General features: G+C 41.6%; 1 protein-coding gene and 1 long non-coding RNA gene across 2 annotated transcripts in view; one reads left to right on the top strand and one right to left on the bottom strand.

The window, feature by feature from the left end:
- Positions 1–14,125, bottom strand: part of LOC143706848 (uncharacterized) — a 101,559-nt gene extending 87,434 nt beyond the window's left edge. The window contains exons 1-2 of the long non-coding RNA XR_013193040.1: positions 14,034–14,125; positions 13,804–13,878 (exon numbers count right to left, since the gene is read on the bottom strand). This is a non-coding gene — a long non-coding RNA (uncharacterized LOC143706848). The remainder of the gene's footprint in view (positions 1–13,803; positions 13,879–14,033) is intronic.
- Positions 1–25,623, top strand: part of prkcaa (protein kinase C, alpha, a) — a 407,934-nt gene that overhangs the window by 224,898 nt on the left and 157,413 nt on the right. Inside the window, exons 6-7 of the mRNA XM_077199185.1 lie at positions 19,424–19,580; positions 23,707–23,841. Of these exons, the coding sequence (XP_077055300.1) occupies positions 19,424–19,580; positions 23,707–23,841 (292 nt within the window). The remainder of the gene's footprint in view (positions 1–19,423; positions 19,581–23,706; positions 23,842–25,623) is intronic.

Below are 25,623 nucleotides of genomic sequence, written 5' to 3'. Positions count from 1 at the left end.
TAGCGGCTATATCTGCTTATCGCTCCCCTTTGGGGGCTTCTTCTCTTGGGAGAGATCCTCTTATTACTCGTTTTCTCCGTGGTACACTGAGGCTTAGGCCTGCATTGCACTCTAGAGCACCGGCTTGGGATTTGGCCATTGTACTTGAGGGTCTGGCCCTGGCTCCCTTCGAGCCTATTGAAGAGGTTTCAGAGAAGTTCCTTACACTAAAAACTCTATTTCTTCTCGCTATTTCTTCTATCAAGAGAATTGGAGATCTGCAAGCCCTGTCGGTGGCTCCTTCATGTTTGGAATTTGCACCTGGTATGGTGAAAGCATTTTTACACCCTAGGCCGGGCTACATTCCTAAGGTCCCCACTAATGTGGCGGGCCCTATTGTGCTGCAGGCTTTTTGCCCTCCACCTTTCGTTACCCCAGATGAGGAAGGTCTCAATCTGTTATGTCCCGTTAGGGCTTTGGATGCCTACGTTCACAGAGCTGCCCTGTGGCGTAGATCAGAGCAGTTATTTGTCTGCTTCGGTTCAACCAAGAAAGGTTGCCCTGCATCTAGACAGGTAATGAGCAAGTGGGTAGTTGAGGCTATCTCACTTGCTTATGAAGCGGCCGGACAGCTCTCACCTATGGCTGTCCGCGCCCATTCTACCAGGAGTATGGCTGCCTCTAAGGCTTTAATTTCAGGGGTTTCCCTGCAGGACGTTTGTAATGCGGCAGGCTGGTCCTCACCGCATACATTTGTCAGATTCTACGACCTAGACCTCTCCACTCCCGGGGCTAGGCTGCTTGTTTCTTAGTGTGCGCAAGGACTCCACACAGAACGGGCATTTCTCATTATGGCGTAGTGGACATGGGGTTCCCACCGCGTCTCAACGCAGCTCGAGTTCCCTTGAAAGGGAACGTCTCAGGTTACGTATGTAACCCTGGTTCCCTGAGAGGGAACGAGACGCTGCGTTCTCCTGCCATACTTCCTGCATGCCCTGATCGACTTGCTTCAGGCCTTTTCAGAAGCTGTTGCGGTCTGATTTCTGGTGTGCTTTATAGCTTCCTGGTCTATGACGTCACCGCCGGTGACGTCTCGTTCTTCCATTGGACTGATTATACACGTGCTTCACGACGCAATCACGCAGAGCGTTCCCACCGCGTCTCAACGCAGCGTCTCGTTCCCTCTCAGGGAACCAGGGTTACATACGTAACCTGAGACGTTTTCTCTCTAACCTTTTTTAATCTAATTGGTGCAACAATTTCTAGTGTACTAGAGAAAATGGTGCTCAAACTGCTAGTCATTTCCTCTAGTTCATCTGTTTGTTTGGGTTCACTGAGCAGCTGAGATAGATCAGGTAAGCTATTTGAGAATCTATCTATAGTGGTTGGAAGGATTGTTCTGCCTGGTCGATAACGTGGCGCAACATGACAAATTTCAGCAGTACGTATTATGCAAGTTATCATGTAATGATCAGTGACATCATCACTTTGCGGTACAATATCTATATCGGTTGGGTTGGTTCCATATGATATAATTAAATATAGTGTATGATTTAGACTATGAGTGGGACCACCGACGTTTTGCTTGACCCCAAAGGAGTTTAATAAATCTGTAAACGCAGCCCCTAACCCATCATTTGAGTTATCTACGTGTATGTTAAAATCTCCAACAATTATTGGTTTATCGACATTGACCAATAGATCTGAGAGAAAGTCTGCAAACTCTTTTAGGAAATCAGCATATGGCCCTGGAGGTCTATATACAGTAGCCAAGGCTAGAGATAATAGGGATTTCTTTCTTACATCTAAGAGCGTAACATTTAGCACAAGTACTTCAAACGAATTAAACCTGTGACCTGTTTTCTGAGTAACATTTAGAATATCTCTATAGATTGTTGCAACACCGCCGCCACGACCGATCAGACGGGGCTCATGCTTATAACAGTATCCTGGTGGAGTAGACTCATTTAGACGGAAATAATCATTTGGTTTAAGCCAGGTTTCAGTAAGGCAAAATACATCGAAACTATTATCTGTGACCATTTCGTTTACAATAACCGCCTTAGGTGTGAGCGATCTAATGTTTAGAAGACCTAGCTTTAGAAATTGTTTTTGTTCAGTGATATTGAGATTTTCTGGTTTAATTACAATAAGATTTTTCCTAGATCCTACAGTAGATTTATTGTTTGGCCTCACTAAACGAGGAATACACACAGTTTCTATATAATGTTCTACACTACTTATATCAATTAAGTTGGGACAGCAAAGACTGTGATTTGGACTTTGACTTACTAGTCATATGGTGTGTAACGTCTTGGAGATGTTGTCCGACAGAACAGCCGCTCCGATTCTGCTGGGGTGCAGGCCATCAGCACGGTAGAGCCTAGGTCGCTCCCAGAACAGATTCCAATTATTTACAAAGAGCAGTTTCTGTTCATTACACAATGACATTAACCATTCATTTAGTGCAAATAATCTACTGAACCTTTCCTGTCCTTGTCGGTACGTGGGAAGCGGTCCAGACATGATGATCGTTGCTTCAGGTGATGTGCTGCGTACCGTCTCGATCAGGCTCCTGTAGTCCTTCTTCAGAACCTCCGTCTGGGGCAGCCTGATGTCGTTCACTCCCGCGTGCGGCACAACAGCTCTGACGCGCTCGTCACCGTTCAGGATCTCGGGAACATGTGCAGCGACATCTAGAACACGAGCACCAGGAAAGCAGTGAGTGCGCACCTTACCCTTTCCTGAGGTAGCACGGACATGACGGACGATGGAACTGCCGATGATCACGCCGTCGTCGGGTTCCAACTCGCGAAGAGGGGAGAAGCGGTTCCGGGTGGAGATCTCGAAGACCGGGAGAGGCGGAGAAGTTCTTGGTCTGGTCCTGGCTCGTGTCTTCCGCTGAGGAATCACCCAGGGCCCATGGTGATGTGTCGGTGCCGGAGTGAATGTAGCAAGTGATGATCGCGTCCTGGGTGCTTGCGTCCTGTGCAGAGAAGCACACAGAGTAGACGAGGTCGGAGTCAAACAATTACTAACCACTGACTTGTGAGCATCGGCGCGTGATGTTTCAAGCGCTGATCGCCGATCTCGCAGCTCGGCTTGCCTCTCTAGCAGACCACGGATCTGCTTCTCCACGGACTCCAGCTCCAACAACACCGAATGCAGCTCGAATGTGTCCTCACCTGCACTCAGAGGTAACGTTAGACACACATCCGATATATTCTCCATTATAACAGATGAACAGTAAATTAGTAGTGATACTACCAATATCACTACTAATTTAGGACTGGAATCCTAGATATAACCCGTATCCTTTCAGTGAAACGGGTGTAAATGAGACGATCAATAGGCGAGAGGCCACGCGTGCGATGCTAGCAGGCTAAAGGCTAGTAGCGGAGATTCGGAAAGTTGGATCTAAGTAGCGAAATCAAAGCAATCCGATTGTTTTTTATAAGGAAAAGTATCGAAGATAAGTTCACATGCTATAAAAATAGAAAGTGCTTGTTTATAAATGAGTGGTAAAGAAGAAAATCAAGGATTTATGAATCAATTCGACGGAGCTCCAAACACAAACCGCACGCGCATGCCGCACGCGCATGTATGAGTCCTGTCAGCTGACAGTTGAGATAAGAGAATAATTTAAATGAAAAGTAATCATGTTTAATATAAACGTTGATTGTGCACACACAATATGACATTATTCGAATAAGTATTTACATTTTCCAAGATATTTTCAAGAATTTTTTCAGTACTTCACTTCTCTGTCTCATGAATTATACTGAGTAAGGCACTAACTGACAACTTATGTAATCATTTATGTAAAATAAGTTATAGAATCAGAAGTTATTTTGTTCTACATATTATGTTAAAAAAATTAAAGATTTCTGAAATGTTTTTAATTAAATATTACATTAATCAACACTGACATGAATAATATTTTTTTTTATTCAGTCAGTGAAATTTTATTTTTGTTTGAGTCTTGTGTCATGGACGTTGTGTTAAGCATTCCAATTTGCAATACACATCAGTTGGGTCTGTGAACAGTCCAGTCCATTGGTATGCTGTTTGAGGCTGTGGCCTCAAAACTTAAGCAACTAGAATCTAGTGTCGTAGATGAAATTAAATGAAATGAAATGAAACAAAACTTAGTATTTTGTTTTTCAGAGATAATATGGATAATTTCAGATGCTGATTTTGTGATACTCTGTGTTGTGATGTCACTAGCATGTTACCCTTAACATTACATTTGGTGTGCATAGCATTTGTACAGTTGAATTGAGCTCTGTATTATAACAGTGCTGTCAGTCGAAGAGCCTGAAGGCCCAAGTCTGCCAGAGCTGCACCCTCACAATCAGCCTGATTACAACGTGCCAGATAACCACACACACACACACACACAGCTGCAGTAAGATTTAGTCTGTTTGACGTTCACTGGCTGAGGAAGAAAATGCCATTAGCAGAATGTCAGACCAATGAGTTCAAGAATAGATCACAGGCTGCATTCACACTCTGCATTCACTGCATTCACACATATGCGGTTGTACATATAGAGGACAGCATTTGCTTGTTGGTGTGTGCATATGTTAATTGTGAAAAAACAGTGGTTTAGGTTTTTTGGGGGGTTTTCAGCATTATGTAAGCAATCAGCATTGTGATTGAAATGACTAATGAAATCTTTAGAGTTGGATGCAGGGTTACTGGTTTGCAGAAATAATACATTTTAAATATAAGGGGGTGTCCACCTACATTTGTGTATAGTGTACAAACAAGGGCGTAGTTTTGGAACATTCGGGCTGTTGAAGTGTGAACCGTTTTAGCGGGGTCCCAGGGCTTGCTCCCTTGTGAGGTTTATTTATTTGTTTGTTTGCTCAGTTTATTTTTGCCAAATGGTCTTTTGTGGTATCATCCATACATCCAAAGTTGGTTGATAACATAACTGCAATAAAATAATATCCTAGTTAACAAATACTTAAATAATACTAAATAATCTGAAGGCAAGGTTTTCCTATCAGTGATGCATCATTAGAACATATTGTTTAGCAGCCTAGCAGCCTACACACTTAGTAATTACAGCTCCAGCATGCCACAGTTGTAATATAAATCTAGAGTGAAACATTTACCACGATAAATAGGCCTACATGTATGTTAACATCTAATGTATATATGTGCAAGATGATGTTATTTTGGTGCAAGATAACGTCTTGGGTTACAACTGTAACCCTTGTTCCCTGAGAAGGGAACGAGACACTGCGTCGACTAAGACACTTTTGGGAACGCCCTTAGCGTAACGCATCTGAAGTATGAATGAAACTAATCCAATCCTGATTGGTGTTGCATCATGACGTAACATGTGACGGCATACACGGAAGCTACAAAGGGACGCCGGCACACAACAGAGTTAACTTCTGCAATGAAGCAAGCCGCATCCAGGCACGTGAAGGCTTGAGGGAGGAACGCAGTGTCTCGTTCCCTTATCAGGGAACAAGGGTTACAGTCGTAACCCGAAACGTTCCCTTTCGAGGGAACTCTAACTGCGCCGACTACAACACTTTGGGGAACGAGTACCCACTATGCCACAACGAGCCCTGCCTGTCCCAGTGTGAAGCTGCGCACAGGCACACTTAGGACGAGAGCACTAGAGTGCCTGGCGTAGAAGAAATGCACAGGCTATAGAATCTGATAAAAGTATGAGGGGTGGCCCATCCTGCTGCATCGCACACTTCTTGGATCGGGGCCCCTCAAAGGAGGGCTCTAGAGGACGCCATGCCTCTGGTTGAATTAGCCCTCACGGCCAAAGGTGAAGGCAAGCTGCGCACCTGATATGCCATAGAGATAGCCTGAACGACCCAGTTACTGATGGTCTGTTTGGATGCTGGAAGCCCCTTCTTGGGCGACCCGAATCACAGCAGCAACTGGTCTGACTTCCGCCATGAAGAAGACCGCTGGACATATATTTTGAGAGCTCTGACAGGGCAGAGCAAATTAAGTCTTTCTTCATCCGCCATCACGTGAGGTGGAGGACGAAAGCTTGCAGAACTGTAGGCCGTGCCACATTAGATGGCACTTTAGGCACATAGCCCGGCCTGGGATGCAAGATAGCCTCAATGTTGCCAGGAGCAAACTTCAGGCACCCATGATATATAGAGTGTGTCTGAAGGTTACCTACTCTCCTCAGAGAAGTAATGGCTAATAAAAAAGCTACCTTGAAGGAAAGGTAATTGGCCTCAGCTGACTCCAGAGGTTTGAAGGGGGCCTTGACCAACCTTCGAGAACCACTGCCAGGTCCCATGTGGGAACTCTGGTACGAGCCGCAGGTCTCATCCTCCGAGCCCCATGGAGGAAATGTACGACCAGCTGATGTCTCCCCAGAGGCCCATCACCCAGAGGAGCGTGGAAAGCTGCAATGGCAGCCACGTACACCTTGAGTGTGGTAAGACCAGCCGAGAGGTGATCTTGGAGGAGCTCCAGCACTGAAGCCAACCGGACAGTTAACTGGGTCCACCTCACGCTCTCTACACCAAGTGGAAACACATTCCACTTTAGGCCGTACAATCTCCATGTGGAAGGAGCTCTGGAACTGAGTATGGTCTCAACCACTCAAGCCGACAGGCCAGCCTCTAGGTACTGAGCCCCCTCAGGGGCCAGGCCCAAAGTTTCCACAGGTCTGGTCGAGGGTGAACATTGAGCCCCCGGCCTGTGGAAGCAGATCCCTCCTCAGAAGCTGGCATGCCAGGAGTGCTATGATGTCTGAAATCCATACCCGGGCCGGCTAATACGGGGCAACTAGAAGTAGACTGATCCCGTCTCAACGGACCCTCTCCAGAACTCCCGGGAGCAGAGCAATCTGGGGAAAAGCGTACAGGCGTAGCCTCGGCCACGTCTGTACCATGGCATCCAACCCCAATGGGGCTGGATGGGTGAGAGAAAACCACAGTGGACAGTGGGACGTCCCTCGACATGAACAAATCCACTTCCACTGGGCAGAACCACTCATATATCGACTTCACCACCTCGGTGTGAACTCTCCATTCCCCGGGCCTCAGCCCCTGCCTCGACAGGATGTCTGCTCTCTGATTCTGGTCCCTGGGACGTGCATTGCTCTGAGATAATGGCTTCCCCTGAGACCACAGGAGGATCTGATGTGCCAATCTAGATAGAGGGCGCAATCTCAGAATCCCCTGATGGATCAAGGAGACAACCGTCATATTGTCTGCGTGGTGCCCATGAGGTCTGGGAGGAAGCTCATCAGAGCCCTGCCATCCAAGACCGCGCCCGAGCCCGTGAGGGAGGTGTCTGTCGAGGCGGCTTTCCGGCGACATGACACTCCCAGCACGGGGCCTTGGGACAGAAACCAAACTTTTTTACACATAGATAGGGAACGATGGCATCTGCGCATAACCCTGATCATGCGGAATGGGTTCCCACTCGGGGAAACCCCTTGGTTTTTCAACCAACACTGCAGGGCCCTCATGTGCAGCAGGCCGGATGGAATGACATTGGACGCTGCTGCCATGAGCCCTAACACTCTCTGAAAATGTTTTACAGTGATGACTTGGCCTAGCTTTATCCTGGTCACCGTGGCCAGGATGGAATCGATCCGTGCAGGAGACAGTTGTGCCTTTTTTTCGTGTTGAGTCTCAACCCCAGGCTCTGGATGTGGGCAAGGGCGACATCTCAATGCCAAACTGCCAGCTCTTGTGACTGGGCCATAATAAGCCAGTCGTCGATATAATTCCACACCCTGATACCCTGAAGCCTCAGCGGAGCTATATCCATGCATTAGGGGAGAGAGCTAGGCCGAACGGAAGAAGAACCCAATATTGGAATGCTTCGCAATATTGGAATGCTTCGCCCCCGAAAGCAAACCTCAGGAACTTCCTGTGAGATGGAAGGATATGTAAGTATGCGCCCCTTAGATCTATCGTGACAAACCAATCCTCAGATTTTATCTGACTCACGATGATGGGAATAGTGAGCATCTTGAACCTGAATCTCCTCAGAGACCGATTCAAATGCCTTGGATCTAAAATTGGCATATCCCTCCATCCTTTTTGAGAACTATGAAGTAGCGGTTGTAGAACCCGGACTCCCTGTCCGGCTGAAGAACACGCTCCATTGCCTCCTTTACCAGCAGGGAGTGTACTTCCTGTTCCAATACCCGACCCTGCACTGGGTCGACTGCAGTCCACACCATCCCATGTAATTTCATTGGGTGGAATCGAACTGCAGCCTGTAACCCTTCTCTATTGTGCGCAGGACCCAAGGAGAAATATTTGGCAGGTCTTACCATGCTTTGAAATATTCTACTAAGGGAACCAGCCTCTCGAGACTGATTTCGGGTATTATTCAAGATTCGTTTTCAATCCCCTGAACCGGCTCTCCGGCAGGGTTTGGTCGAAACGATTCTTGATGTGCGGACGCAAGCGCTGCCTGGCCGCAAGCCTGTGGGGCAGACAGAGCAGCGTGCATTCGCTGAAACGTTAATTTCTTAAAATTAAATGCAGCCTTTACCAGACAATACTGTTTTAATATGTGTTATACGGTCTCGTAATCTATACGCTGCCTCTGCAAACGCGAGATTCGAGACGTTACAATATATTTGGCTTTCATCTCTTAAGAAGAAAGTCAACTTGTGCGAGGCTGAAAGCGTTCACAGTCAGAGCTGACTGTGAATGCCTCGTACCCAAACAGTATTATTTCACAGATCGCATGTGTCCCTTTTATTTCATACCCGTAAACTATGCGCTGCCTCAGATTCGTTTCGCTCACAATATATTTGGCTTCCATCTCTCAAGAAGAAAATCAACGTGCGCGAGGCTGAAACACCCGAAAACGCACAATGCTGTGCACGTCGAGATATTCTCAATGAACACAGCCAGCACCCTCAGGATATGACTGTGCATGCCTCGCACCGACACAGAATCTTTATTGCAGACCTTTAATCTACGCGCTGCCTCGACAATGCGAGATCCCAGTCACAGAATCTTTATTGCAGAGTAGACCCACGAGCCCCTAGATTCAATATTGCAATGCAGCCTTTATTTAGGACAATTCTAATGGGACAAACAACACCAAATAGGACAGACAGTTTGACACAGAGTGCTTGCTGAAGAGCAAAAAGCTAACTTTGTTGTGTGCCGGCGTCCTTTTGTAGCTTCCGTGGATGCCGTCACATGTTACGTCACAACGCAACATCAATCAGGATTGGATTAGTTTCATTCATACTTCAGATGCGTTACGCTAAGGGCATTCCCCAAAGTGTCGTAGTCGACGCAGTTCGAGTTCCCTATAAAGGGAACGTCTTTTTAGTTTATGTGGCTGTTTTAAATCATGTTTGACTTTCTCCATAGCGTTTAAAAGTGGTAAATTCTCAATAGAATTCAGATGGGTTGCACATTTTATCATCAGCTTTGCGATAGGTATGGTTCGCGCAAATCGAACTTAGCGAAAATCACAGGCGCAGAGTATACTGTGATATACGTGCCACTCATGCACAATTAAATAAACCGTGCTTTATTGTGGTGGTAATTTGTCTGTTCAGTTTGCATGGGAACTTAGTGCTTATAAAAGCTCAGGACTTGCAATGTATATAATTAATTAATAGCCTGATTCTATATTTTTCCATTAACCGTGGTAAAAATATTTGGGGGGGCTGTACTTGCCAGGATAACGTCTCGGGCTACAACTGTAACCCTTGTTCCCTGAGAAGGGAACGAGACACTGCATCGACTAAGACACTTTTGGGAACGCCCTTAGCGTAACGCATCTGAAGTATGAATGAAACTAATCCAATCCTGATTGGTGTTGCATCATGACGTAACATGTGACGGCATACACGGAAGCTACAAAGGGACGCCGGCAAAAAGGCCCTCCTCAAACTGTGGCATTAAAGTTGGATGCACATAATTCTCTAGAATGTCATTGTGTAATCTATAGCATTAAGATTTGTCATCACTGGAATTACTGGAATACCCAAAAGCCATTATTCAGAAGGTGATGTTTTTTGGCAATGTAATGTACTTTTATTTTGAAGATAATCCATCATACATCACACCTCTGAGGGGAAGACCTCAGAGTGTAGTTAAAAGAGCTATAAAACATTTAAACTACACTGTAAAATAAGAGGTGCCTGGAGGAACCTTTTGGGGTTCTTCACTTTGCCACACCGGCGGAACCGTCTGTAGATCCTCTAGGCACCCTTTAAAAAGGGGCGGTTCTCTGAGGAACCACCCAGGTTTCCTGAGGAACTCTTATATAAGGCACTGTGTGGAACCGCTCTGGGTGCCTCCAGGAACCAAATTTCAATTTATTTATTTTTTATTTAATTTAATGTTGTTACTATGGTTACCATTACCTTCTATTATAATAAACAAACTGAACCAAATACAAAATAAGAATTGTTTATTTTAGATCCATTTTAATACATAGACTTCCATGCACTTGGGAAAAAAAGCTAGTGATAGATTAATATCAATGAATACACAAAGAAACTGTATAATACATAAGCAACATGAATAATCAACCATGTACAGGTGCTGGTCATATAATTAGAATATCATCAAAAAGTTGATTTATTTCAGTAATTCCATTCAAAAAGTGAAATTTGGATATTGTATTCATTCATTACACACAGACTGATATATTTCAAATGTTTATTTCATTTAATTGTGATGATTAAAACTGACAACTAATGAAAATCCCAAATTCAGTATCTCCGAATATTAGAATATTACTTAAGAACAATAGAAAACAAGGATTTTTAGAAATGTTGGCCAACTGAAAAGTATGAACATGAAAAGTATGAGTATGTACAGCACTCAATACTGCAGCAATACGGTGTGGCATGGAGTCGAACAGTCTGTGGCACTGACAAAACTGACAAAAGGTCATTGCTAAGGAGGCTGGCTGTTCACAGAGCTCTGTGTCCTAGCGCATTAATAGAGAGGCAAAGGGAAGGAAAAGATGTGGTAGAAAAATGTGTACAAGCAATAGGGATAAACACACCCTGGAGAGGATTGTGAAACAAAACTCATTCAAAAATGTGGGGGAGATTCACAAAGAGTGGACTGCAACTGGAGTCAGTGCTTTAAGAACCGTCACGCACAGACGTATGCAAGACATGGGTTTCAGCTGTCGCATTCCTTGTGTCAAGCCACTCTTAAACAAGACACAGCATCAGAAGCATCTCGCCTGGGCTAAAGACAAAAAGGAATGGACTGCTGCTGAGTGGTCCAAAGTTATGTTCTCTGATGAAAGTAAATTTTGAAATTCAAGGTCCCAGAGTCTGGAGGAAGAGAGGAGAGGCACATAATCCACGTTTCTTGAAGTCCAGTGTAAAGTTTCCACAGTCAGTGATGGTTTGGGGTGCCATATCATCTGCTGGTGTTGGTCCACTGTGTTTTCTGAGGTCCACGGTCAACGCAGCCATCTACCAGGAAGTTTTAGAGCACTTCTTGCTTCCTGCTGCTGACCAACTTTATGGAGATGCAGATTTCATTTTCCAACAGGACTTGGCACCTGCACACAGTGCCAAAGCTACCAGTACCTGGTTTAAGGACCATGGTATCTCTGTTCTTAATTGGCCAGCAAACTCGCCTGGCCTTAACCCTATAGAAAATCTATGGGGTATTGTGAAGAGGAAGATGCGATACGCCAGACCCAACAATGCAGAAGAGCTGAAGGCCACTATCAGAGCAACCTGGGCTCTCATAACACCTGAGCCGTGCCACAGACTGATTGACTCCATGCCACGCCGCATTGCTGCAGTAATTCAGGCAAAAGGAGCCCCAACTAAGTATTATGTGCTGTACATGCTCATACTTTTCATGATCATACTTTTCAGTTGGCCAACATTTTAAAAAATCATTTTTTTCTATTTATCTTAAGTAATATTCTTATTTTCAGAGATACTAAATTTGGGATTTTCATTAGTTGTCAGTTTTAATCATCACAATTAAATGAAATAAACATTTGAAATTTATCAGTCTGAGTGTAATGAATGAATATAATATCCCAATTTAACTTTTTGAACGGAATTACTGAAATAAATCAACTTTTTGATGATATTCTAATTATATGACCAGCACCTGTTTATACAATAGGCTATACAAGAAAAGACATCTCCACAAAATGCATGGAAACACATGTGTTCCTTGTAATAAATCAATGTAAAAAAATTTATTTAAATTTTGACTAATTAAAACTGTCCATGTAACGAGGTTCAGATGTTATGGGAAGAAGGAGGCGGGAACATTTAACACTTTTAATAAAATAAATAAACAAATACAGAAACAAAAGTATAAGCCAGCAGCCCCTAACGGACGACTGCTGGCACACAAAACAGAAACAAAGCACAAGTTCAGGCCTGTTCCTCTCTCGATCTTCACTGTCGTCGCTCCTCCTTTATGCTTCCGCTCCTCCGTGAGAGATACGAGACCGGTGCGTCGCACAGCTGTCCCTCATTATCAATCACGCCACCGGCCTTGCTCTGTTCTCTCACGTACCTCGACCTCGTCCTGCTCGCCACATTCCATCTTCACTCAGTTTCAGTCCGCTTGTTAAGTCTGACTAAGTCTGTTTCTAAGTCCAAAAGCTCTATTAGATGCCAAAATCAAACAACAAATGATGTTTTATTAACAAAGTTCGGGAGGAGCACACACAGATTATTAACACGAGTGGTGAGCACTCAGCAATCAACGATAAGAGGTGTATATATATTCAGCAGTCTCACCTCAATTCTTTGACAGTTTAGCAGCATCCCTCCACACCCCTTCTCCACACTTCTTGTCCTAACCATTTACATACGGGGGGAGTACTCTAGGTTAGGCCCAAACTCCGAGCTCGGAGCCCTCCCCCCGGACAGCACGCCAAATATGCATTAAACTTTACTTCCTCTAATTGTATGTAAGTGTGAACTCGTGAAACGGTGCTAATATAAACTCATTGTGCTGTAATATTCCTGAAAATTATGATCTTAACCATTATCTATATACCGAAATCTCAGATGGTTAGTTATTCAGCTATTTTGAATTATAAAATGTTGAAGTCTGGGATGCTCTGAGACTGGAGACTGTAATGTACACTATGTCAAAAATTTCACTATGGGATCAAGTTGGTCACTGGAATTCACTAGATTTGACCAACAGAAAGCTGATTGAAAGTGACTCATGTGTGAGCTGTGCTTCATACATTACGTCGCTACACTGCTGACAATGGTCAATGGACTTCTTTACCTGTGTAATTTCACGAAATTCACAAATGTTACCGCATCTTTTGTAACGGCCATCAGCTGGAGTGCCCTTGACAGCCACCAGAGGGTACTCCACTTCAGTTTTTTGTTTTTCCCTCACAACTACATTTCCCATAACTCACTGCCCGGACTCATCATCACTGATCACATTCACCTGTTTGGCATTACCTTGTTTAGCTCACCCCTTATAAGCCTGGTTTTCACATTCAATCACTGCGTAGTTTTGTATGTTGTTGCACTACATATCAGAGCATTTCTCTGGTTCCCTGTATTTTGGTTTTTGGACTCTCTGCCTGCCTCTGGATTACCCGTTTGCCTTGTTCCCTGCCTGCCTCTGGATTACCCGTTTGCCTTGTTCCCAACCTTGTGTGTTTTGTTTGTTTTGACTGCCTTCCTGTGCTTGACCCTTTGATTTGAAAGGCTCTGGGACCCTTTGAAATTTTTATTCTTGATCAGACTTGTATTTCAGCTTACCGAGGTTCCTGCAAAGAACAAAAATGACTGTTAGTAATGTTATTAAAGTGATAGTTGTTAACTTAAAATAATTTCCTCAGCCTTGTGACATTCCAAACCTGTATGACTTTCTGTCTGTGGAACCCAAAAGCAGATCTCGGGCATAATACAACCCCAGTCACCATTTGCTTTCACTGCATGAAACACAAGCAGAAAAAAATTGTGTAAATCGTTCATGAAACCATTTTTTATGTACACTTTATTTATGTACAATTTATGTAAAAATGGAAAAATATTCTGTTAAAAGTTCATAGTTATAAAGTAATTGCATGTGGTGCAGGTAACTTACTGTAATTCAATGTTGCCTCTGAAATGTTCAGATTATTTTAGAAATGTACTGGTTGTTCTGGGAAAACAAAAGAACAAAGTTGATTATATCCATTCCCAACATAATATTTATCGGCCAGTAAAGGGCTTTAAAATGGTATTTGAGAGAGGCACCTGTAGTAAGTAAACAAAAACAGACCAAACTATATTAACCACTTGTGTTATTCATAACAAACGCCAATGACGACAGCAGGAATCAGCTATTAATTTGTAATATCAGTAATTTGAAGACACAGTTGTACAGAATACGTTGAATTGAATAACTAAAACAATCTAAGAAAATAAGTCAATGATTTCCATTTGTTCATAAGATTAGTTAGCATCGCGGCTAAAACCTTCATACCACAGGCACATGCTGTGCAATAAACGAGTTGTAAACACTGTAAAACCATAGTAATGTATAATAAATTTAGTTTATATATGTATGTTTGAATATATAGTGAGTAGACTTATATTTCTTTGTTGAGTTTACAAACCTTGTAAAGGATAGCTTTGTTGCGCGCGAGAATCACTGAAGCGATGGCAACAGAGGAATAGCAGCAGTTCCGTGTGTAGGGTATCTGGACTATGTCAGGACGACTTATGCACTTATACATGTAAGAATGCTTCTAACCTCTCTCACTCTGGTCCATAACTCAGGTCAGGCACCACAGAGTCTGCCCCTAATGGCGTTCATTGACACTTTCATAGCGAACTGAGTTAAAACCAAGCCTCCCCTTTTCCAGCAAGAAGGAACTTGTGTACATCACACACACACACATTCCGCACCCAAGCACACATACACATATCCAAGGACTTTCACTATTTCCTCATTTAGTAGACTTTACTGAGATGTATTTGATATGTTGTTATGTTCGTCCGATTGCCCAGGTCCTATGGAGGGATCTGTGAGTATAGTAGTTGTAGCGTCTCGACCAATCACACACACACAGATTATTGGTTTTGTCTAGTGAATAGTCCGGCAAACTCACTCTCCCAGCAAGGGTCTGTCTAACTACCCCCGAAGCTAACACCACTGGCAGAACTCGGACACTCTCAGAATCCTGTTACAATAGTTAAGGATTTTTACGACCTCTAAAAGGGAATTCCTGAGAGATGTGACACTCACTTAATTGTCCTGAGGAGGAAAAATAAACCCTGTTAATCTTTATATATATATATATATATATATATATATATATATATATATATATATATATATATATATATATAACCACTTGAGATATGTATAAACATGTATCTAATTTTCACATCTCATGATTTGTTGTTTTGGCTTTTGTTTTCTTTTAAACTCTAATGGGTTAATGTTTTAAACTTTGCATACAAATATGTGTATATATTATATAACCATAATATATAACCATATTTGGTCTCTATAAATTCCAATCTTCGTCCCCCATTTGTTAATTTACATTAGATTTTGTTAACTTTGTGACACATGGGTATTATAAGAATCTTGAAGATTCTTTCTCTTAAACACCCAATGAAATTACAGATTCAAATGTGCTGTCTGAACACAAAGAGTCATAAAATATCCCTCCAGAGGAACAACTTCGGATTGGCTCACATACCCCCAGAGGGTGACATCTTCACCCTTTTAAATGAAAAATTCTCCTCTCCTCTTCCTCACATCATGTAACTCCTGCGTGACCCCCCTCCGGGGATCTTTTCCTTTGTCTGTTTAAGTTTTGTTTTTCCTTTCTACTTTGTTCATTTCCTCAGACGAGAAAGTGAACTTAGCCTGAATTGTCTCTTTGGTAATTTACGTCAAAGATCTTTAAACCTTCGTTTGAAAGAGCGCGCTCCAGACCATCTGCAGGCCACGTGACTCTCCCACGGAACACATCCACATGCCTTCGAAGCAGCCACACAACGAGCAACTGTGCAAGTATATATTCGTATCGAGCTTTTAGAGCATTAAGATGTGTTTTTTCTGTGTTGTCTCTCAAAGGTTTTGAGGTCTGTAATTTGCCACTGATCCTTCCAGATTCTTTCTCTCTCTCTCTCATTCTCTCTCTTTATTGATGCATTCTCTTTCATTGTGTCATTGCCAATATTGTGTTTGTAAATACATTTATTGTTTGTTATAACCGGTATACATAACTTTGCCTTTATTAAATGCATTATATTTATTTATAGTCTCTATGCTCATATACAAGTCCCTTTAATGTATACGATCCAAAGCTACAAGCTTTAAAATTGTAGAATACTTTAAATAGTATTGTTGCAAAACAGGAAAGCTATCTTTCACGGCCGGAAAGATTGTCTTTTCCTGCGAGTCCCTTAAGGGTAACTTCTCTATAGGAGTTGATGAAGATCGCATGATCAGTTTGCTGGACAAAACAGAATAATTCGATGACGAATTAATTCCCTTAGAAGTTATCCTGGGAACCTATATATTCTGGACAATTTGTATAGGAATGTTGAATTATAATTCGTTATGATTTGATTATTGATATATATATATATATATATATATATATATATATATATATATATATATATATATATATATATAAATTGATCCATTTTTGCCAATATGCGGGATGATTGATTATAAATCCGTTGTATTCAGTCGTTCATACAGATTGGCAACGTATTATCCCTTTTTTGGGAGATTTAACATGTATGATTATCTGGGTCAAACCCGTATGAATAATTATTAATTTAAAAATTACTAATTTTTGAATACACATCCCCAAAGCCTGACCCAGGTTTCTTACCCGTGACAGAATTAAACTTTTCTCCTCCTGCTTCTTCTTCATATCATTTATTTATTTATTTTGTATTGTTGTTGTTTAAGGTTTAAATTAATCAATAAAATAGGTGTATACTAAATAGATGTAAGCCTATGTATACTGAATCAAACTTAAGTATAATAATTATAGGATAATAATACTAATCTTATTCTGGCCTCACAAAACCATTGGGTTGCTCAAGATGCTGGCTTTAATATAAGAGATCTTCCAGGAACCACCTAAATGTTAAAAGATTTTACAATTACCCTTTTATAGCATTCAAGTTCCTCTAATTTCACCCAAAGCACTTTGAGGTCTCATGGTAATGAAAAGGTGACTCCAGAACCTCTGAACTGAATACAAAGTGCTTAAAGGATCCCATAAGTTCAAGCAAGAACCGCAAAGATTGTCAATGCTCCACCAGTAACCCTACTATAGGAGAAAGAGCTCTTAAATTACATTTTGAAGTTCTTTGAGTATCCAACAGGATATTTGAGACACCTTTAGTTTTTACAGTGTAAGAGGAAGACAAATATGCAAGCACTGTTTATTTTGAAGGGGTGGCCCAAGGGAGGAACGATGAGCTTTATTTTTTCTTTTCCTTGATGAGCTTGAACCTCCATTTTCATGCCACAGTTTTCTCCTGAGAGTTTCAGCATATGAAAAACAGAAGAATAAATTGGACTGAATTAAAAAAAAAAAAAGTAAACTTCTGTTCTGACTGATACTCCATCACTGGTTGTTTGTTTTACATCCAAAGTGTTGTGAACTTTTTTCTCAAGTGTAGAAAAGATAGAGTTGCAGACCAGGAGATTGTTGAGGTATAAGTTCTTTATTTCGTCGCTGTAGTCATCTCAATCAAGTCTAACTAAGGCAGTATACATTTAGTTCATATACCCTTTCAGGGGGAGGAGTTACCTAAAGGTGGAGGCACTCTGAAACAAAAGCATGTAAATGAGGCATACCGGTTAAGGAATGTGCCCTAGACTGAGAGTGTTACCAATCCTAATCCAATCAGCATAACACTGTAATGTAAATATCCTAATCCAATCAGCCAGACTCTTCACCGATACCTTCACATTATCTTAATGGCCAGGCAGTGCATAAAGACAAAAGGTGATAGTCTCAGTGCTCTGACCAATTTAACTTACAATAGAGAGCTGGACAGACAGGAACAGGCAGGTTTGTGACATAATTTACTTTAGATACAAAATTCACACTAATAAACTTTCTCAGTTTCTATACTATTGTATTGGAAGCTCAATTAAACATTTAAATAAAATTTGTAATCCTACAAAAGTCACTTTCACACACCTATGGTTAAGCTGTGCCAGGCTAGAAAGTGTTGTGGTCAGTTAAATTAGAGCTCTTTTTAAACGTAAATGTTAGAAATTTGTTTTAGAATTCCATGTCTTTAGAAATAAGGACTTTTTGCCATTGTATTATTAGCTCTATTTAGTTGCATTGTTACTCTGTTGTGTTATTGGATTTTTAATTGATGGTTTGTGATATTGTGTCTATGGTCATGCCAAAAAAGTGCTTTGAAATTGGATGGATGGATAAAAAAGACAAAAGCTTACACAGAGACATGTGGTGTCATGGAAGTGTAGGGCACCTTCTACCTGTCAAACATAGGCAATTCAGACATTCATGTTGTAAATATTGATATTTGCATTCTCAGACAGAGTGTGTGTTAGATGTTGTAATCTGTCAGTGTCTCCTTCACTCACAAAAATCTCTTCACAGATACTCCACATATACTTTTATTGTGCCCCTTGCCTTTCATTATATTCACGGCCACAAATTTTAGTGGCACGCCGCATGTTTGCATTTAGTCTACCTTTTTGGTTGGGACATTTTTATATATTCAAATTCTAACCTTTCTGTGTATTTGAGTAGAGGAAATGTGTGGCAGGTCTTTCCGTCTTATGCAGTGCGTGTGTGGCAGGTCTTTCCGTCTTATGCAGTGTGTGTGTGTGTGTGTGTGTGTGTGTGTGTGTGTGTGTGTGTGTGTGTGTGTGTGTGTGTGTGTGTGTGTGTGGCAGGTCTTTCCGTCTTATGCAGTGTGTGTGTGTGTGTGTGTGTGTGTGTGTGTGTGTGTGTGTGTGTGTGTGTGTGTTTCAGGTATATCCTATGTTTTTGGGAATATCCAAAATCCTTGTCCCTGTGGGGCCATTTTTGGTGTAGCTTATAAATCATATCAAGTGATGTTTTTTTTGTTTTGTTTATTTTTCTTAATTTTTTATCTAAAACATTCTATGTGATGGGTAGGTTTAGAGGTAGGGTTAGGGAATAAAATATACAGTTTGGCCAGTTTAAAAATCATTATTTCTATGGAATGTCCCCATTCCCACATGTAGCATTCCCAACCAGACAGACAGTTATTAAATGCTTTCATATAAGATTGTTTCAACAAAGAACACCAATGACCTGCATGTGCATTTCTGCTTTGAGAGCATGACCCTGCTCTGGAGTGTTTTGTATAATATGAAGTCAGTTCTTCATATTATGTCACAGTATAGAGTTTATGAGCATCACTGATCTATTTTATTTACATATTTCTTTTTTTGTTATTCTGATTTCGTCTCTTATTTAGCATGTTGTTGTGTTGCAGTTGGAGAAGGCAAGAACATGATTCCAATGGACCCGAATGGATTGTCTGATCCATATGTAAAACTCAAGTTAATTCCAGACCCTAAAAATGAGACGAAACAGAAAACAAAAACCATCCGTTCTTCCCTGAATCCAGCTTGGAATGAGTCATTTACATTGTGAGTCCCAACATTTTATTACATCCTGAAATTCAGGATTAATGTGTCATTGGTGTTAGTTTTATGTGCATGAACATTGTATTATTAATTGATTACTATAATCCCCCCATTACTATAATCTTCCATTTAAGTTTACTGTAGCATCAGTTTGAAAGGGGTGGTAAAACACAATTTCACTTTTCTAACTTTAGCTAGTGTGAAATGTTGCTGTTTGAGCATAAACAACATCTGCAAAGTCACAATGCTCAAAGTTCAAAGCAAAGGGAGATATTTGCTTTTAAAGAAAAGGACTACAAAAAAAGGCTGGTAGGGACTACACAACATTCCTCCCGGGTTAGTGACATCAGCAACCCTAAAATGTACATAAACCCCACCTCCGGGACACGTAGTCCATGTTGAGAAGAGGGAAGTTTGTTGTATACGAGTACATTTGTGAGTCAGTTCAAACTTTAGCATCATTCTTTTCACATGCAATAAAAAGTCACTGCATCTCACAACAGTTCCTATACGAGTGATTTATAGATTATCATGACAGAATATGCTAATTGAAGATAGTTAACTCCACATCAGCAACATAAATTCATCAACTAACAATTCAGAGACGTCCTGTTGCATTCTACATGTTGTCACTTCTTGAGTCTCTCCATCTTTGTCTGACTCTGTTTTAACATTAAAGGCAGAACAGTTTCTGTCATTTTAGTGTGTCTGCGTGAGGTAATTGCAGCTGCTAACAGACATTAGCTCTTGAAACCCCGCCCTCTGAGGCAGCTTGTTTGCATTTAAAGGGCCAGGCACAAAACGGTACGTTTTTGCTAACCCTCAAAAAGTGACAACTTTAGCATGCCATATAAAAATATCTGTGGGGTATTTTGTGCTAAAACTTCACACACACAATCTGGGGACATCAGAGATTTATTTTACATATTGTGAAAAGGGCATTTTACCACCCCTTTAATATATGGCTTTAACTGCTTTTAGATCATGAATCTTTCATGGTATGCAGAAATGAACCCAAACGCAGACAGTAATAAATAAAACACGGATTTATTAAACAGACAGAAAACAAAGACCCACGAGGAGGCAAACGAACGTTGACAAGACTAGACTAATAATATTGACAATAGCATGAGACTAGAACTAACAGTCAGGATACAAACTCTGATCACGGGAATACACAGCTCACAGAACAACAAGATACAAAACGAACAAGCACCGAGTAATAAACACAAGGACATTAAATAAGTGACATCACCAGGGCACAGGTGACACCGATGAACAATCAAGACTAACTAGGAGAACAAGGGGGCGTGGTAAACAACACAAGACAATGCAAACACATAGCCCAAAACACAGGCCATGTGTTTGCGCACACAACATGAGTACAAATCCCTGATATACCCCCCCTCTTACGGAGCGGCTACCAGACACTCCACATGAGACCTAACAGACTGTAACTCAGACACAAACCAACAAAACATAACTACTAACAACAATGGCAAACAAGAGTACATAATAACAGGTTTGACTAACATTGGATAACATTGGGGTGACTCAATAAAAATAACACACAAGGGATGGGGGGGTGGGGGAACAAAAGAGTTCATCGGCAGGGGTCCAGAGTGGATCGGTGAAGCAACAGTCCTAGACTCACTGGACATGGGCGAGGGTTATAGGGCAAGGAAACTGAACAGGTCTGGGTGGAGACACATAAGGTACAGTCTTGGGGAGGACAGATCGGGGTAACACAGTAGCAGGGGTAACCAGGGGAACCACAGGGAGCAAAACAGACGACTAACACACAAGGGAGGGGGGACAGTGCTTTGTTCCCCCACCCCCCACCCCCCTCCCTTGTGTGTTATTTTTATTGAGTCACACCAATGTTATTCAATGTTAGTCAAACCTGTTATTATGTACTCTTGTTTGCCATTGTTGTTAGTAGTTATGTTTTGTTGGTTTGACCCTGAGACAAACGGTGTAGCAGACGGTTCTGAAGCTGGGACCGGACTGGGCTCCTTAGCTGGGACAGTGCTGGACTCGGTCCTTCTCCCCATCTACCTCAGCGTGGACAGGACTGGCCGCAGCGGGCTGGAGTGTCAATGCGGGTCCCGGATAAAACTGAGACGGAGGACATGAAGCTTTCCTCCTCCTCCTCCTCCTCCTTGACCGCGGAGCAGAAACCATAGCCGGATCTGTAATCGGTACCGGGACCGTTTACAGCAAGTGGAGGGACCACCACCAGATGCAATGCTGACTCAGTAGATGCAGCTTCCGATTAAGACTCCCTCGACACCCGTCTTCCTCGCTTTCCGCGAAGGCTTCCAGCTACAGCGAGTGCTTTGGGAGTCGAGGTGAAGAGACATGGCCCCGAAGCGCTGCGACAGCCAGGACGCGACCCTCCGGAACCACCGGCAATGATGAAGATATCACTGTCCTAGTAGGACTCTGCCGCCCTCCCCCGACACACACGGTTCACCACTTCACTGAACGAGCGTCGGATCAACCCCTTCCGTTCACACATAGGAGGCGGTGCATTGAGACCCGCGATGAAAAAGGAGTTTTGGAGGATATCTGGCATGAATCTCCTCCTCTCATCCACACCTTGGACATATCTTTCCAGGGACTCCTCTCCCTGGGGAGGAAACGGAGTCCTACCTCCCTTCATAGCAGTGGTTAGCTTCAACCACCATTCTTCGTGGCCCTCCGACTGGCCTCTTGCAGGGAAAGACATATTGTCTGCTGGGTTAAAAAAATGGCTTGTTCGTTCTGTCACGGTATGCGGTTATGAACCTAATCCCAGACAGTAATAAATAAAACACGGATTTATTAAACAGACAGAAAACAAAGACCCACAAGGGGGCAAACAAACGTTGACAAGACTAGACTAATAAACTTGACAATAACATGAGACTAGAAATAACAGGCAGGATACAAACTCTGATCAAGGGAATACACAGCTCACAGAACAGGATGACAAGATACAAAACGAACAAGCACCGAGTAATAAACACAAGGACCTTAAATAAGGGACATCATCACCAGGGCACAGGGGACACCGATGAACAATTAAGACTAACGAGGAGAACAAGGGGGCGTGGTAAACAACACAAGACAACGCAAACACAGCCCAAACACAGGCCTTGTGTTTGCACACACAACATGAGAACAAATCCTGACAAGATCTTTAACTGATGAGCCAAATCTGACCTGTCAAACGTTTTATATAACCCTCTGATTAATCTAGATGAAATCTCAGATACCTCACTGATATGTCACTGATGAATCACTGATGTGCCTGATCCATCAGAGCCAAGGAGGACAGTCCGATTCACAGCTTTAAAAGACATGCATATGCATACCAAACATTTAAAATAACAACTATTTATATCTTCCTGGAAAATAGCATGAAATAAATATGACACTTGCTAAAAAATTAAGAAGATACAGATACATTTTGTTTCTTAAATGAAACTATAAATATAAAAGTTATCAAAGATGTCACATGGCTGCTCACTGGTATAGTGGTGTGAACGTTTACAGAGTCACTTCCATAGAGTAGGCCTGTGTACAAATCAGAATAAGGTCACAAGTTCAAATCAAAGTATATATATTAAGTGTGGGGTCACATTTTTTTCATGATTTGATTTACTTGATCAGTACTATACAGCACTATAATAATCTATCCACCATCTAGTAGCTTAAGAATTGTTTTTGAAGGGCTGACTGTCCAATCAAATGTATGTATGCAAACGAAGTGAAAATTAAGTAACATATTTCATATTCAAAAAGAGAACCTAAACCTGCCAACATGCAAAAAAATTGACAGTTTGTTTGTTCAGAACCCTGAACTCAGCATTTAGTTAAGTGTGTGAAATCATGTTTCTCTTTTTGAAGGAATTTATAAGCAAATCTTAAAGAACTCATTGTAAATATTAATATGTTATTATTTGCAAAAGTATTATAAGTATTATAACAAAAGTGAAAGATAAATAGAAATATAAAACTGCTTGGAGTTTTTAATCTGGATAATATATGTTGCTGAAAGAGAGCAGCTGGAAATCCCTGCTTTAGAAAATGATGAAGGGGAGTGCTAATGCAATGCTTCATACTGTATGCGTGTGTGTTCCAGCAAGCTGAAGCCAGCAGATAAGGACCGTCGGCTGTCTGTAGAGGTGTGGGACTGGGACAGAACCACCCGCAATGACTTCATGGGCTCAATGTCTTTTGGTGTGTCCGAGCTCATGAAGTCCCCTGTGTGTGGATGGTAAGGATATGTCTCTTTGTCTCTTTCTCGCAGATCTTGGAAAGGAAAATGACTTGGTCACTAATTTTGTTCAGCAGTCTCTTTCTGCCATTATTAGTTATGCCCTGTTAGTTAAAAACAAGCATTAAAGCCCCATAAAGGTAGTGTACTATATTATGAACATTCTAAACTTGGGAAAATGTAATATATGTTTTTGTTCACATATTAGATGTTGCAATGATGCTAAAACACAATTGTCTTCTGAAGATACAGATACAGTACAAGATACAGTTGATATCAAATGTATTTCCCCATTGCAAATCGGGTTCATTGGCAAAATGTAGACTTCCAGCTGTTTGCAATCAACAAATCAAACAAAAGTAATTGAAATTACAGAATAGAAACACAAAGTGGTTCCCTCAAATTCAACTAAAAAAAATGAAACTTTTAATGTCTTCTGCAGTCTCAAAATTATTGAACCCCTTCATGGCAAGCATCTTTAGTACTTGGTAGAACACCCTTTTGCTGTTATGACCTGCTGCAAATGAGATGCATGACCAGACACCAGCTTCAAGCAGCGTCTCAGTAGGATTTTAGCCCATTCCTCATGAGCAATGGCATTCAGTTCAGTAATATTCTTGGGTTTGCAACTGCCTTTTTCAAATCCCACCAGAGATTTTCCATGGGGTTCAAGTCAGGTGACTGTGATGTCCACTGTAGAATCTTCCAGGACTTCTTCTGTAACCAAGCCTTGGTGGAATTTGAGGTATGCTTGGGATCATTGTCCTGTTGGAAGGTCCAATGACGCCCAAGCGTTAGCTTCCTCACTAACAGCATGACGTTTTCTCCTAGGATTTCCTGATACTTCAGTGAATCCATCTTGCCTTCCACATGCTGCAGGTTTCCAGTGCCAGATGATGCAAAGCAACCCCAGAGCATCACCGAGCCACCACCGTGCTTAACTGTAGACAGTGTTCTTTTCAGTATATGCTTCATTCTTCTTCCTCCGGAAATACTGCTGATCCATAGGGCTGAAAAGTTTTGTTTCATCGCTCCACAGAACAGAATCCTAAAACTTTTGTGGCTTATTTATATGATTTTGTTGTGTGTATTCCTTGGAGTTCTGACATGGAAACCATTTGCGTTTAGCACACGCCTTACTGTGAAAGCTGAAACCTCAGTGCCTGTTGTCAAAACATTTGACAGAAGATGTTTTCTTGTTAATTACATGTTAATTTTTCTCAAGAAAAAAATATATTCCACATAATGCTGTAAACATACAGAGAGCCCTATCAGCTGGTATTATTAAAGGTTAAAAAAAACAAATTAAATATAATGCAGTTTTCATTATAATAACAATTATGTAATGACAAGTAAAAATTTAATAAATATGTAATATAGTGCACATATTTAGCAAAATACTCCTCTCTATAGCTATTTTTTTTCTACTAACTAACGTGCTGGTCATTAAATAGCTTTCCTGAGGTAAATGTAACGTTCCGTGACAATATTGTTCTCCTGCAGTTTTATTGACCTCTTTCCGTGGTTGAAAAACACTGATTGATATTATGTATGAGGCATATTTACTTTCGGTAAGTTGTACTGTATCTTTAAATAAAAAGTGGCAGATGATCGGTTTACTTGAAATGATGGCGCTACAGCGATCTGTCACGTCACATTTACAAGCACCAAAACGGTATTTATTGTCTGAATTTTTTAATAAAATGGACAGATACTGAGAGCTGAGATTTTTTTTTCATATCAAAGGTAACCTGCTCTGTCTAGTCTGTCGATGTCAGTGTG

The sequence above is a fragment of the Siphateles boraxobius genome, unplaced genomic scaffold, assembly GCF_051911475.1.
Source record: "Siphateles boraxobius isolate OS27281-9 unplaced genomic scaffold, OSU_SipBor_1 41, whole genome shotgun sequence".
NCBI lineage: Eukaryota > Metazoa > Chordata > Actinopteri > Cypriniformes > Leuciscidae > Siphateles > Siphateles boraxobius.
The sequence above is the reverse complement of the archived record's forward strand: the minus strand, read 5'-3'. Positions and strand labels throughout refer to the sequence as shown.